Here is a 14870-nt window from a genome sequence, read left to right on the forward strand (position 1 = left end):
ATCAGGGGCTCTGTGAACAGGGCAAATGGATCCAGAATTAAAAAAAAGTTATAAAAACGAATGACTCTAATTCACTTTTTGTCTCACCAAAGCTACATATCTTAAAATCAGTTGCTCACATGAAATAAGACCATATGCCAGCCAGAGTAATAAAGGCAGAGTAGGAGAGTGGGAGCCCCAGGACACCAGCCAGGGATTTGCTTGGCAAAAAGCATCCGACAGCGTTTACTTCTTGGTCTCAACCTGCATTCCAGGGGCTGGAGCAGAGGGATGTGTATCAAACCCACTCTTTAATCATGACTTCTGCAGCTTATACCCCCCTTTCAAACTATACACGCTTGATTAGTGTGGGACATTAAGTGACATTTTAGAGCATTACCTATTAGCCCTTTTTTAGGGCTACAGCCGATTTCCTACATTTCTCAACTGCTTTTCTTCATGCCTTACACCTTTTGTTAGACATGTTATCTTTGAAAATAGGCCCAAATCGTGGTGGTTAGTTTTGGGGGTTTTACTACATCGGTTTCCACTGCTACAACTAAACCTCCTCTCTTCCCACCCCTAAAACAGCATTGCATTAGATCAGCCTTTATAGTCAGCAAGGAGCTGGTCCTTGAGAGCAAGAGCTAGCATCAGTGCTAACACCCACACAGGTGTGCTGGCCACAAACACCCACGATTTATTCTGCAGTTCTCCCAGCCTCACAGTTCAGATTATTTTCAATGCAAGCCATTAGCAAAAGAAATTCACCTCTAATACTACAGCCCATTAAATGACACATAATTCAATAACGTGTTACAACAGAATTGTCTTTAAAACACAAAGATCCCTGTAGGAACAAAAAAAATAACAGTCTTTGACACCACAATTATTTGAGACTTGCTAAAATATCTTTGAGGTTAGGTGAAGAATAAAATGACTATTTAGACTGCAGATTTCCTGGGAGATAAAAGTTGAAAAAAATAAAATGAAACCAAATCTTCCACGTAGATGCTTAGTTTAATATGTCTGCAACGTGCAAGACAATATTCCTATTAAAAAAGCGAAGGGGAGGGATAAAAATACATTTTATAACCACAGCCAAATACCAAAGCAACAATTAAAGACTGGTATGAAGACTGGGACACAAAACAGCTAAGTGGCTGCTAAGAGGGATCTTGGTTGTATAATGCACCTAAGGGGAAAGTTCCAGCCCACCTAAGTTGCACCTAAACTGGGTGTTAAGTGCAAAACACCACCTGGGGATGGAGACAGGCTGGCTGACAGCAAGTTCCCTTGCCCCAAAGACAGGCAAAATTCAGAGGCTGCTGCCCAGTACGCCCCTGATTCTGCATTCCCATTGCACCCACCTTTCCTTTCAGCTCACAAGCTGCCTTTGAGCCATTTGAGATTGTCCCCTGCCCAAAACCTGGGCACCAACAGCCACCTTGTCCCTTTTCCCTGGAAAAGGGTCCCCACCACCTTCCTCCTCAGTGTTCTCCTGCTGTGGGAACAAGGGCAGCCTGGGAAGGGAGGGGGGGGCAGCACTGGTCCCCAAAAAGCAAAAAGGGTCAAACTGGACAGAAAGAGAGTCACAACAATCCAGTTACTAAATATTTTCTTTTCATTATGCACTTTTGCTGACAAATAAAAGATTTAGGAAATAGATAAAGGAAGAAATGGGCAGAGATAGAAATAGTCCCAGATTTCCTGAGCGAAAAACATTTTTGGTCACAATTCCTCAACAGAAAGCAAAAGTCTGTAATCAGGGGACTGATATAAACCCATGAGGAGATAAGCCTCAGCAGCAAAAGCAGAAATCATGGCAAAATGGGCAGGACAGGAGGATTTCCACACAGGGCACAAATGAAAATGGTGAGCCAAGTCTGCTGAGCGTCCTCTGTGCATTCACAGGAGTCTTTCATTGACGTGTAAAAGTTGCAGGAAGGAGGTGGAAAAAATACTACAGATGTAAATTAAATTGTGATTTTGTTCAGTCGACTGCAAGATACATCACATGAGTAGGATTATGACAGAAGACTGGAGGTTGCTCATCTAGGAAAGGAAAAAAATGCATCTACATTTAAAGCCAAGAAGGTAATGACTTTTAATTTTTCATCATCAGAAAAGAAATGCATCTCGTCAAAGCAAGGCACAGGACAGATTGCCAAACCAGGGAACTCGGAGGGATGAGGCTTTGTTTCAAAATACCACAGCTTTCCAAAGCCCGAGGATGTGATGGGCAATGCAAAAAGGGAGCAGGATAGGAAAAATACAGGTGAGCTGCCCAGTTCTTGGCATTGGTGAGGGGTTTATGGGATAAAGAGCAGGGACAGCCAGCAGCAGGGAGGGCACCTGGTGCTCCTAGAATGAATTTAGGGGAGCAACCAAAATCTATCAGAAGATGGACACTGGACTCCAGTAAAGCCAGCCTAAGGACTGACTGATCTTAGAGGAGCGAGCACACTCTCCCCAAAGCGGAGGGAAACACAGGAAGGTGTGAGGAGAAATGAGCAAAACTACAAGCTCGACATAAACCCAGAACGAGTAAGGAATCGTACAAAAAACAGAAGTGAAATCAGAGTTTACTAGTATTTAAAGAAGGACAGGCATATACAGGCAACGCACAGAATGACCAAGACAGTCATACCAAATTAGCAGCTGATGTACTTACTATTACTTTGTCTAATACCATAGGAAGGAGATTGTTTGCTTCTTCATGAAGGTCTTGATCTGCCTTTGTTCATTTTGCCCCCAACTAATTTACGTTGCTCAGTCTAGCAAAGAGGACACATTATAAGCATCACAACTATATTTCACAAAAATTTGGGGGGAAAAAGGTCAATCATTTCTCAGGTACACCAGCAACAGAACCAAAACAACCCCAAACATATTAGGCTGAAGCTGCAGCGAGGAAGTTTTGCGTTAGACACTCCTAAATCTCTCCAATGATAGGAATACATGCAACTCCTTTAACTCTTAACAAGGTTGTTGACTCTCAAGATATTTTTTGTTTGTTTGTTTTAAAAAACAGGTCATACATCTGTCTGTGTGTTGGTGGTGCTTTTTGAAGCAGACAGAAACTATATAACCTCGTAAAATACCGTAACACAGAAGGCAGGATACAAAGACATCAGAAAAACATGGGAATTCCTCCAAAAATGCCCACCTGGGGATAGCTTTCTATTTATCCACTGCTTTTCCTGAACATTAATCTTCACACAAAGATTCACCTCTGTTTGCAAGGCAGTGTAAATGCAGTTGAACAAAGACAGTACAATAAATAGCAGCGCCTTAAAATAGAGTTTTTCCCAGTTATCTCATCAAGTAAGATAAAAGCTGCTGGACACCTTAGAGATTCTTGCTTTCAGCTTCTGGTGTTCTCAGTGCCCTTGGGACAGAGTCAGTACTCAGCATCTTCCTAATGAAAAAGTCATAGAACCAGAGGGGAAAGTAGCAGAAGATGCAGAGGGGCATGTAAGCCCCCTTGCCAGGCGTGTACAAGCCGCATGGTCTCTTGGCCAGCAGAGCGTGCAGGATAGCGCTCAGCACCGGGGAGAGGTTGGCGTCACAGTACAAGGGCATCCGCGGGAGGTAGCTCTTCAGCCCCAGGAGGTAGTCCTCTCCGTAGGCTTGCCTTGTGTCCGCTGGCAGGTTCTCCAGCAGCTCCTTTTCTTGCTTATCCCACAGGTCAGACGTGCCTTGTATACCTGCAGTAGCAACACCACAGGATAGCAAGTGGGTTTGGGGCTGAATTAAAAAAAAAATTAATCTATAATTAATAGTCAATAAGTCATTCTCCACCACCACCCTGATTCACAGTTCTTCCAGCCTGGGCCAGTGAAGAACAGACGAAACAGCTGGTTATCTGCGAGTGCTTTTACCTGGAAGAGATGGGAAAGCACGGGCTACACAACAAGCATGGGGCCCATGCACTATTTGTTTACCAGCTCTGCCTAAAAATGTCCCCTCACAGCCAAGTCAGCATTTTGCCCTTCCCCCTGCTCCCTGCCATTCTGTCCTTAACCATTTCGTAGGTGTTTCTAACCAGTATTTGTTAACTGATGCTAGGTGTGAGTGACTGAGGAAAGCAAGCTCAGACGGGTTGGCCAAGTGCTATGCCTCTCATCCACAAGTGACATTGGTATTTCAATAACTAGTTTTGTGAGGGATAAGGCTTGTATTAGGCCAGATTAAACAAACAAACAAACAAAACAAACAAAAAAACCCAAAACACACAAACACAAAAAGAACTGTTTTCCCCCCATCTGCATCATGTAGGAATGAAAGCAGAGCCTTTTCCAATGCATGTATTGCCCATCATGAATTAAGCATTGCAAATAAAGAATAATCTTTAAATAAATATTCAAACCTCAAATACCAGGACTTGTCTTGACACATGAAGTTTTCATCCAGAGTTTGCCAACAGCTAAGCGGGACCCTGAAGGTAAAGCCTCAGACAGCTACTGCAGACCACACAGGCACTGCCAGAGCTCCCAGGGGGGCAGGCATTCAAGGGGCTGGGGTTTAATGAAACAGACCGTTTTGCTTTTCATCAGCATAGAAATTGTCTCCATGAAGTCACCAGGACTTGCTGAGTAGGCAGCAGTGGGATTTGACCTTGTCCCCAGGTAGGTGCCAGGCATGCCCAGGGAGCGGGGACCTGCGTGACAGCCACCCTGCTGCTGGGTGGGAGCGGGGGCAGCCGGAGGGGAGCCCGTGACCCAGGTGGGCTCTGCAGAAAGTGCTCAGAGCGCTGGCAGGGGGAGGAAGACTGGGAATGGAAAGCAGCAGGAGCACAGTGGAGGGAAGGGGAGGAAAGGTCAGAGACGAGATGGAGTCATGCTGACAGCGGGTACGCAGGACGGCGGGTACCGCTGCAGATACTTCGATGCAAGACTGAGCAGCTCAAAGACAGCTCTGATACTGAGAAAGGTAGGAGCGACGAGTCCTGAAGCTCTCGGGCAGGACAAGCAAGCCGTGATACTCCAATCAATCACACCGTGATGCTCTGTTTGTTAATTTGCACAAAGCTGGAGCAAAGGGAGGCACCGACCGCCTGAACCCTGCCCTGCCTCAAAGCAACAAGAGCTCTGCCCAGGAGACAGGCTGCGCTCAGAGGCAGCGCCAGGCAGCGTGCAGAACCGGAGGGAACATCTCTCACAAAAACCGTGGACCTTAACTTCCATAACCAGTACGAAGAAAGGGAGGGGAAAAGTCCTACTGCAGGGAATCACTCAGGGCTCTGTGTGAGGATGCTGAACTACAGGAAAAGAGGCGAGGCAGAAAGAACTACCCAAATGTGGAACACCAACCTGTTCGGAAGCCTGACGGATGAATTGCAGCAACTTTAATTCCCCATTTGGAAAGCTCTTGCCTCATTACTCCAGAAAACATGGACAGAGCTGCTTTTGATGCACCGTATGCAGCATATCTCGGTAGTGGAATGCCTCCTGCAGGAGCAATGTAAACATGATAAAGCTCGACGGTGGCTCTTTCCAGCCTTTATTGCTGTGATTTAGAAGGAAGATTATAGCACAACCAAAATTATGCAGCTCTCACTGAGGTTAAAGACAAGTTAGTGAGAGAATCATTTCTTTCTAGAGGTTAAAAAGAAAAAAACTGAGAGTTGTAAATCAACAGTTACTTATAGCAGTTATGCTCAGTAACACCTGATAAGACACCTTGTATGGAAGAAAAAAATAAACTGTATTGTATTTAAGGGTAAAAACTGCTGAAGATTATGATTGTTGGTTTCAGAAACACAGATAATGTTTTAGTTCATATAAATAGTGAAGCAATAGTTTAGTGCCGCTGTTCTTGTTGTCACTGTAACACAAATTCCAAGCTCCTACTATAAAGTACATTTACAACAGGGTAAGCAATCTCAATTCTAGCTTTATAAAGCCAACTTATCTTCCAGTTCTTTCCAGCTCACTTCAGAAAGACCAGAGACAACAGCACAAAAGTGGGGGAGATCTCTGTAGACAAACCAAAGCTGGAATCACATCCCGTGGGGGACGGGACTCCCCGAGACCCATCATAGAAGTTATGCCTATAGTTATAACCCATCTTTTCCAACCCCAGCAGCATTTGTTCAGATGGAAAGATAGAAAATTGCCAGCATTTTAGGTGAATATAAAATAAACCTATACATTCACTAAACAAAAGCTTCCAGAAAGGAATATCTTCCAAATGCAGATATTTCTTCTGTTCCAAAAACTGACAGACTGTCACTTCTTCAGCTTCAGAAAAATCCAAAGATGCTTTGATGATTGAGCATCTTCCCCATCTTCAGCCCCTTCTCTTTCTCTACAGGTTGGTGTTATCACCGCACAGAATATCGCTGCCAGATTTAGGGGTCACCCCAGCCACCACGGGCTGTGTTTGCAGGGAGGAGGGAACAGGACGGGTGACCCTTCTCCTTGAGGCATGTCACATCTTCTCCCGCCTGCATCCTCCGGCACAGCCTCCCTTTCAAACATTACACAGTTATCTCAATGTATTTGAATCTTAGTACCTCGAGATACAGGGGAATTTTCAGGTAAGCCACTGGTGCCGTTTATTGGGTTTCGTACTGCAGTGGCCAAGGTACCATGGGGGCTTCTTACACGGAGTCATTCCTTAGAAGAAGTCAGGCCAATTATATGTTAATTATTCTTCTGCATGCATCTGAATAAGTCTAGTTTCAATTGGTTAGAGCCAATTGAATCACATATTTTATCCCTCTGAGGTCAGGCTAACCTGAGCCCAGCTGAATTGGCTCTACACAGACAGGAATAGACTCAGCACAATGAGACCTCACTAACTTTTCTGCTAATGTTTTACCAAAGGACCCTCAGACCCTGCGTTAAGAGGACGCTCTTTACCCAAACCAGCCCGCGTGCAAGAACATCTGCGTGAACAGCTATGGCTTAAGCAGGGTCATTATCAACTCCTGTAAGGGCAAATTATTCAGCACAGGGAAGCTCTCCATATATCTCTGCACAGCAGCTCAGGGATTCATGCCAAAAATGAAGACATCTGCCCCAAAACACCAAAAGTGCAAACTTCACTCGGGTGCTCAGGGAGGACAGAGGTCTGTCCTCTGGCTCTGGGATTGCAAGGGTTCGTGGGCAGAGCAGAACCAGGAAGGTCCTTCTGATAATTCCAAACCGGTTACTCAAAGTATCAGCAATGAACCATAAACACAGACGTGCTGATACAAAACATACATGGGATTATAAAAAGAAAACAGAAGACAACAGTGTCAGAGCTGGGCTGTGGCCACACCCTCAACGTAAGCTGTGAACACAAGGTAGGACCTTCACAAGCCACCCTGGCAATACAGCAGGATTTGGGTGGACACCAGCTGCGCAGAAGTTAGGGTCCAAGCCCGCAGGGCAAAGGAAAATTTGGGAAGCAGAAAACATGGTAAATCCTGAGGAGGTCTTAAGCCAAAATATTTTCCAGCATCAGGACATCCTGCTCCTAGCAGGTCTCATTTTCAACACAGCATTCTTGCTCCTCAGCTGTCAGCTACCAGATACTGTATTGCTTCAGTTCCTACATCTTAGCAACTCACTCGTCCTAGATTTGAAGGTCATGTTGTAAAGGTATATATGGAGAGAGCAAGTATAATTTATGGAACAAAACTGAAAAGCATGTGATATGCCATTAATAATTTTTAAAAAACTGTTTTATTCATGAAAAAATACCAATTTGCTAATAAGTTATGCTAAAGTATTTTTAACATGATAACCAAAACCTTTTTACAGAAATACAAGCACACACTCTCTTCAGGTCCCAGGTTATTAGCAGACCATGCTCTAGGACTGTGCACTCTGGAAAGAACTGTAGGATGCAGCAAAAAAAAAAAAAACACCCTAGCTTCTGCCCTTGAAGAATTAAATGTTTCTCTTCAGCAGGTGGTATATCATCACGCTCTCTCACTCTAACTATAGTACTTGAGCCCTAGAAGGGCAGAAAGGTGGAGCTGCCCAAGTGAAATACCTTAACATTTATTACAGAGTGTTGCAAATGTCATGAACTTACCCAAAAGTTATTTACACTCAAATTTTAACCTTAAGTATTAAATAAAGGTTGAAAGTTTAGGTGTAACCAGCCTAAATTGAAGACAGCCCATCTCTGCAAAAGGCAGACAGCTTTTGGGCATCTCCACAGCGTGGTTCAAAGCCCCACCGATGGAGGTCACCACAGACAGCTGCTGGAACGTGTTCTAGAAAAATCTGCAACTTACCACCTTTCTGGACGCTCACAAAGCTATCCCTCATAGCATCTATAACACAAGATCCAAATTTTACTGTCTTCTATATAACAGCATTATTTTTAGCCATATTAAACTCTTCTTCTTTAAGGGCTGTTTACTGGAAATAGTCACCCAAACAAAAGAAAAACCTGCACTTACTACCTACATACTAATTCCCTAGGTGTATGGACAAGCAAGACTGACCGACACATTCCTCAGCATTTTTGCCAGGGAAGTTAGTTGTTTTTTCTGTTCACCAGAAATTTATTTGGTGCTTTAGCGCAGCTCACCTGCCATGCTGGACATGTTAACCAGCCTCCCCTGGGATTTCCGAAGTAAAGGTAGGAAGGTCTTGGACACCTCTACAGCCCCAAAGAAATTCACCTCCATGCACTGCCTGTAGGTGTTCATGGGGAGCAGCTCGCCATCAGCAGGGAAACCCAGGACGCCTGCATTGTTCACAACTCCCCAGAGTCCTGGGAAGAGGAGAAAGAACAGAGCTGTTATACAGCTGAAAATGGACTCCATAAAAGATTAAATCGATAAGCTACATGGTGCCTCCAGATCAAAGCAGAGACGATCTATAGCTACGGATACACACTACCCACTCATGAAGAGTCATCACCATGTTTCGTACGTTGCAGAAAGCAACGATCATCAGTATAAACGCCCTGGCTGCCCACAGGCTGTGTGTGGTGTGGGAGTGACCTACACACCTAAGCCATGATGCAGCCAACAGTTAAGAGATGCACCTTCTGAAAAGTTACATCAGTACTCCTATTATAAAGGAGGTGGGCTGGGAACTGTACCTGTATTTTGCACCTTTTTTGAGACTTTTAGATAGGCTTCCTGGACTTGAGTGGCATTGGTTATATCCAGCTGCAGGAGAGAAAGTCTCCGAGAACAGGTCCGTCTCAGTTCCTCAGCTCCAGGTCCATCCTTATTCAAAACCCCAGCAAACACAACGAAACCCAAGTTATCCAGGTATTTAGCCAGTGCATGTCCAATCCCAGTATCGCTTCCTGAAAGCATCAAAGAGACACTTGAGAAGTGGGTCTGTCCTAAACCATCATTTAAAAAAACCAAAAATTATGCATACATTGGAAAAACATGCAAATGTAACCAAAAAGATGACAAATAAAGTCACTCAGATACATATTACAGTAGGAAGAAAGGTTCAGATCTGAAGGTTTGAGGAGCTGGACCTTTGCGTGTCCCACAAAGACCACCAGACCATGCCCTCTTCACTCAGATCTGATAGCATTGGCTCAGGCTCTACCACAGACTGATTCTAAGACTTATTTCATCCATACAGAGGAAATAAAGCCCTAGATTGGATTTATATGGATATACAGACTGAAACCTGGTAACAAAAGTAATTAGAAAGGAAACAAAGCAAGAAAAAACACACAAATATTTTAAATTGATATCTCAGATGGACAAAGCAATTTACAGGGCATTGGAATTCAAATTGTTGGGTTCTATTTCTTAAATCAAAGAAGTAGCGTTATTTTATTCAAACATCTACCATCCAGATCCTTCTGATAAACACATATTTTGTTTTGGTCACAGGCTGCAACCAAGCCAAAGCTAAGCAACTGCTTACCTGCAAAGGAGCACAATGCTTTCAAACCCTAAGAAAGCTTCAGAATGGCATTTTTAGGCCAAACCAAACAGAAACAGCTATTTAATTCCTGCAAATTTGCATCAGAATTTCTCTCACCTTCTTCCAAGCTTATTCCCAAAGTTTATCCATATAAAGCAATGACCTGCCAAATGCAGGAAGCGCTGTTAGAGCAAACACACAATGATCTTTGCCATCGTGACTGTGCAATTCCTCCCACCAGGTAACAACGATGAATATTTAACAAACAATTCCACTGATTCACAGGTCTCTCCCTCTGACACAGTATTTTGCCGCTGCTTTCTTAAGATATTTTTAAAAGGTTTTTTTCTCCCAGTGTCTTTTTTTATTCCAGTTTCCATTCATCCCATCTACAGATAAACTTCTTAGCAAGGGAACAAACATCTCACCCATCTGCCCACGAAGGCTCCCAGTGAAACAGAGATGGGGAAGGAGGTTATAGGGACTGCGCTGCAGGAGTTTTGTAAAGAACATCAGGAGGGAAACGAGGAGTTTAAGAAACGAATGCAGTTTTTAACACCGTCAAGCAGACACACATCGGCATGTCCCAGCATACCGCACCCTCTGCGGTACCTGCGGCAAAGCCAGCCCCGGGATGCTGATGTGCACCCAGATCCACGGCGCTAGCCCAGGGCTTGGCTGTTTCCTGCAGCAGCCACGTACCGCGTAAAGGCTCGGCTTCCAAAGCCACGTGCATGGCTGGAAACCTGAACGTGAGACAAAGGGCTGGGACTCCTGCCAGCTTTTTTACTATTTCCTCGTTTGTGAAGGAGCTGCAACACACCCTACTTAACCCTACCATAAATTTATAAGGGTTAATCTGTGATTTCACCCAGGCAGATAGTCACATGCCCACTCCTGCACTCAAAATCCGTATCAATAGAATCTGACTGCCAAAAAGACTCATCTTAATCACGCTAGATCTTCATTTCTGGATTCTGTCTTTTAATTGGGACTTTAGTCCTGAAAAATTAATTCCAGGTGACTTGAAAGAAACATGTACTAAATGCCTGGATCAATCAGTGCCAGATGTTGAACGTATGAAAATAATTACTCATGCTCTACTTAACTCCTTCCTTTAAAAAAAAAGATTTTTAGCATTTTTGAAGTCTGCAGTTTGTTGAAGATGCACTGGAGCCCCACATATATCATAGTTATCTCCTTGCAGCCCTGACCCGAAGGAGAGCAAACCTGCATTCTTGGAATTGCCTGAGCAGACACAGACGTGAAGAGGCTTGCAAATACCCCAAAGGCATGATAGGTTTCTGGGTTTGGGGGTGCGGTGCCTTTCCTTCTTTTTCTTTTAGTGAAAAAACCTATTTCTGGATCAAATCCTTCCCCTTTCAACCTTCCCAGCAGGTACACGGCCACAGAGCTGCATATTACTGAAGTTTTACAACATAACTTTAATTTGGGAAGGGGAGAGCGCTCAGCAACTGCAGATGGGTGTAGCAAACCCAAGACGGAAATAAAAGGCAGCGTTTATCTCTGCTCACCACTGGGTTTGTCCCCAGCTTTTATCAAAACAAGTCTAATCTGAGTTTCAGACCTGTTAGTGAAGTCCAGAGAAACTCAACCCTTCAACTCATATAATTGGAACAGTAGTTAGGTCACTGTAGGGAAAAAATGGAGAATTCTCCCCCCACCTTGCTTCTCTGTCAAAAATAACAATTTGTGAATTATTAGAAGATTTATCATAAGAAAGGTGGTCACCACTGACTGTAGCTGAATTGTCACTGAGAACTTCTCGTCAACTCACACCCAGCACCTGAAATGTCAAGTCACATGTCAAGAATGAAAAGACCAGATTAACTGGAGAAATTCATCCCAACACACACAGAATAACCAAGACAAGAATTTTATAATTCCTGCTACTTCAGCTCTTCGCAGCAATTTAATTTTTAGGGAAGTTGACCATTGGGTCTACCAAACTACACTAAAGTGTTCGCATGCCCAGGAGCTTCTGTTTGAGGCCACTAAAGCACTCGCTCTCAGCAAGAGGATCCATAGAAAGGTTTCACCAATGACTCTAAGACCTCTCACATGCCCACGGCTATTCACGTGAGAAAGCATTTTGACAAGCAGGCACAGTTTTTCCTTATCATGGTACTCTGTGAACTGCTGGCTTAAATAAATAATGCACAGCAGCACCCATACAAAGGACATCCAAAGAGGACCAGAGCAGTACGTGATGAGAAGCAGAGGGATTACTCCATCGTCTGACCAGAGGCAGCCGTCTCACAAGCGGTACGTGGCAGCTGCCCCCAACACAACAGCATTCCTCAGCCCTGCCGGGCTGGAAGGGGAGGGGGGAAAGAAAGGGAAAAAAATGTAAATAAATAAATCACCATTTCCCACGAAGTGCCTACCTCAGGCTATGTCTAAATTGGAGAAAATGACACTCTTTTCATTTTCTGCATGCAGACACACACCCTACAGTTGGTATGGGGAAGAGTACTACAGTCGGAGCGATTTAACCAAGAAATGTGTTGAGCAAACCTTCCATTTCAGTTGACGGAGGGTTTGATCGGTTGCATACCAGTCTGGATTCAAAGAAAGACCAAAAGGAGCCTCCTCAGACATGTCAGCTGTCAAAGGTGTCTGAACTCGCATTTCTGCAGGACAGCTACAGCACAGGTACAAAAAAAAAAAAGCACATTCACTTGCTGGAATATACCCAAATGTTCTTTGCTTCCCTATATTGCTCCAGTGCAAATTCTCTAGAGCCTGTAAGCTCTGAGAGGGTGCTTTCTCCTGAAGAACGGCAGTCTTACAAAAAGCAAGGAGATGCCTAAGTGCAAGTGCAACCCCTGTGTCTGGAGGGGTGGGAAAGCAGGGCTCCCAGTCCCCCCCTGCCCGATATCCATCTTCATCTAATACACCTGTGGGGAGGAACCCAGGGGGAGATAAAGCAGGAGAGGAGAACTTGCTGCTTATCCCGTCCTCTTCTCGCTTTTGTGTTTGATTCCTGTATAAAAGCCTGCTAGGCAAATCTATTTCCAGGTGTCCCTATAAAACAAAATTAAATTCTGCAAGAAATAGTCACATAAATAAAAGCAACTTAATTCAGCTTTCCAGAGGGGAAAAATAGAAAATAAAACTAAAAAAAGCACAAGTTAACAGTACAAGAAGCAGTTGGCAGCACTCAGGTTTAAAGGTTTGATTAACACAAATAAACAACATTTAAAGTTTTAGAAGAAACAGGAGAAAAGCCATAAAACTACAAAAATGCCATCCCTGCAAAACTGAAGTGGGTTTTGAGTAGATCAGAGCATTAACAGAAATTGAATTAATTAGCCCTGAACTTTCCCTGCTAGTGAAGGAAATTACTCACTCCCGACTGATTTCATACATCGTTTCAAAGAGATGGCACCAAAACAGTGTCCTGAAACACATGTATGATATACACAAAAGATAACCGTACAGCCATAACCAGCGCAATAAATTCAAGTAAACAAAAGTAACGTATGAATGTAGCGTTCGGAGGGCTTCCAGAAATTAATGTCTCTCCTAAAAAATTAGACCACCGTAAGTATTCTTATGCTTTTTCCACCAGCTAATTTCACAAGTATGTCTAAAAAGCTACTTGTAAAGATTAAATGAGACAGTAAAAAATAATAGCATCTATTAAGATGCTTTTCTACTTAATTTCAGAACACTTATTTACCTGGAAGAAACATCTCTGGCAAAGCAAATAAAATGAGAAAGAAAAAAAAAAAAAAAAAAGGAAACCTTATGAGCATGCATTTCATAGATATCTAACCCAAGGACAAAAAGTTTTCCAGCTCACTTGTGAGAAAAGCCAGTTTCTGCTTCTCGGAGCGCACCGCAGCACCTTACCTGTGATGAGCACGGCTTTGTCGCCCACGGGCAGCAGCTCCCTGCTGCCCAGGTACATGGAGGAGATGAGGCACGCGGCGCACGCCACCAGCCCCCTGCCAGCCCCCAGCGTGGCCATGCACAGCAGCCCCAGCAAGACGGGCAAGAGGCTCCACGCCAGCACATTTGCTTTCTCTGCCAGGCTCCTCTTGGCCCTGCAGAGGATGGTCACCCCAAAAAGCGCGGTGATGCCCACGCAGAGCCATCCAAGGGGGCTGCCGGCAAGAGCATCCATGGCAGGGGCAAGGAGCAGACACGCACACCCCACCACCGACTGGGTAAGAGCAGGTATGGCTAATGCAGCATGTGTTATATAGGAGCAGGGGGTGGGGCAGAGAACAGGGACTCTGTTTAAAGCTTTGACATAATCTCACTTACCCTTGGCATCAGCAAGAAGCAGAAGCCTTCCTTTTCTTACCTTTTATTCCTTCTGCCTGACAGCTCCACCTTCTGAAAAATATGCCGGCTGGATAATGATTGACAGCACTGGGAATGGACATGATGTAGCAAGCACTGGCTTCAGGAAAAAATTAACTGCTCTGTGTTTTCTATGTTTAAAGCACATTTTCCTGGAGAGTGAAAAAAGGAGAGTTTCCTTTATCGGAAACAGTTGGAATTTCCTGCCTAAAAACTTAGGGTATCATTTCAGCAGAACTGATTTCTGACGGGCAGTGACAAAAGTGAAGCAGGACAGAGTTATTTACTCGCTGTAGTGCAAACTGTGTGGTTAGCGGCAGGGTTTATCACACACAGGGGCCACCCTCCTCTTTCAACAAAAAGCCCCAGCCGACCCCCCTGCCTCAGTGCACACCTTTGGCTATTTACCCACTCCCCATTCAGCAAACACCAGCGGCTCATTGATAGTCTGGGGGGCTGGGAAGGGCTGATTGCTCATTTGCCATTAAGGGCACTTTAAGTGAACACATGTAACACCTGAGATTAAGTCTTGAGTTTACCTCCAGTGACAACATTCACCCTAGTTTTGGGAGGGATCACTGGTTTGATACTCACAGAAAGTTGGGGGGGGGGGGGGGGATGAAACCACTTAAATATATTTGAGAGATTTAACATCTAGTGTAGCGTACTCTGAAAGTCACTTAAAACAAGAAGAAAATTGTA

At 44.2% G+C, this 14870-nt stretch overlaps 1 protein-coding gene across 4 annotated transcripts; it reads right to left on the reverse strand.

Annotated features, from left to right (window-relative positions):
- Positions 1 to 2548: 2548 nt before the first annotated feature.
- On the reverse strand, positions 2549 to 14477 carry HSD17B2 (hydroxysteroid 17-beta dehydrogenase 2). 4 transcript variants are annotated; one of them, XM_040615208.1, is made up of 6 exons: positions 14130 to 14183; positions 12755 to 12881; positions 9037 to 9249; positions 8518 to 8703; positions 5295 to 5432; positions 2549 to 3689 (listed from the first exon to the last, which is right to left on the reverse strand). In XM_040615208.1, exons 1-6 carry the CDS (start codon positions 14136 to 14138, stop codon positions 3331 to 3333), a joined length of 1032 nt encoding a protein of 343 aa, XP_040471142.1. In that variant the 5' UTR covers positions 14139 to 14183; the 3' UTR covers positions 2549 to 3330. The 4 variants fall into 4 exon arrangements, with proteins under 4 accessions (XP_040471142.1, XP_040471140.1, XP_040471143.1 ...); XM_040615206.1 differs by lacking the exon at positions 14130 to 14183 and adding an exon at positions 13713 to 13981; XM_040615209.1 differs by lacking the exon at positions 12755 to 12881 and having other exon boundaries at positions 14170 to 14477.
- Between the last annotated feature and the right edge of the window lie 393 nt (positions 14478 to 14870).

The sequence above is a fragment of the Falco naumanni genome, chromosome 15 (genome assembly GCF_017639655.2).
Source record: "Falco naumanni isolate bFalNau1 chromosome 15, bFalNau1.pat, whole genome shotgun sequence".
Lineage (NCBI taxonomy): Eukaryota > Metazoa > Chordata > Aves > Falconiformes > Falconidae > Falco > Falco naumanni.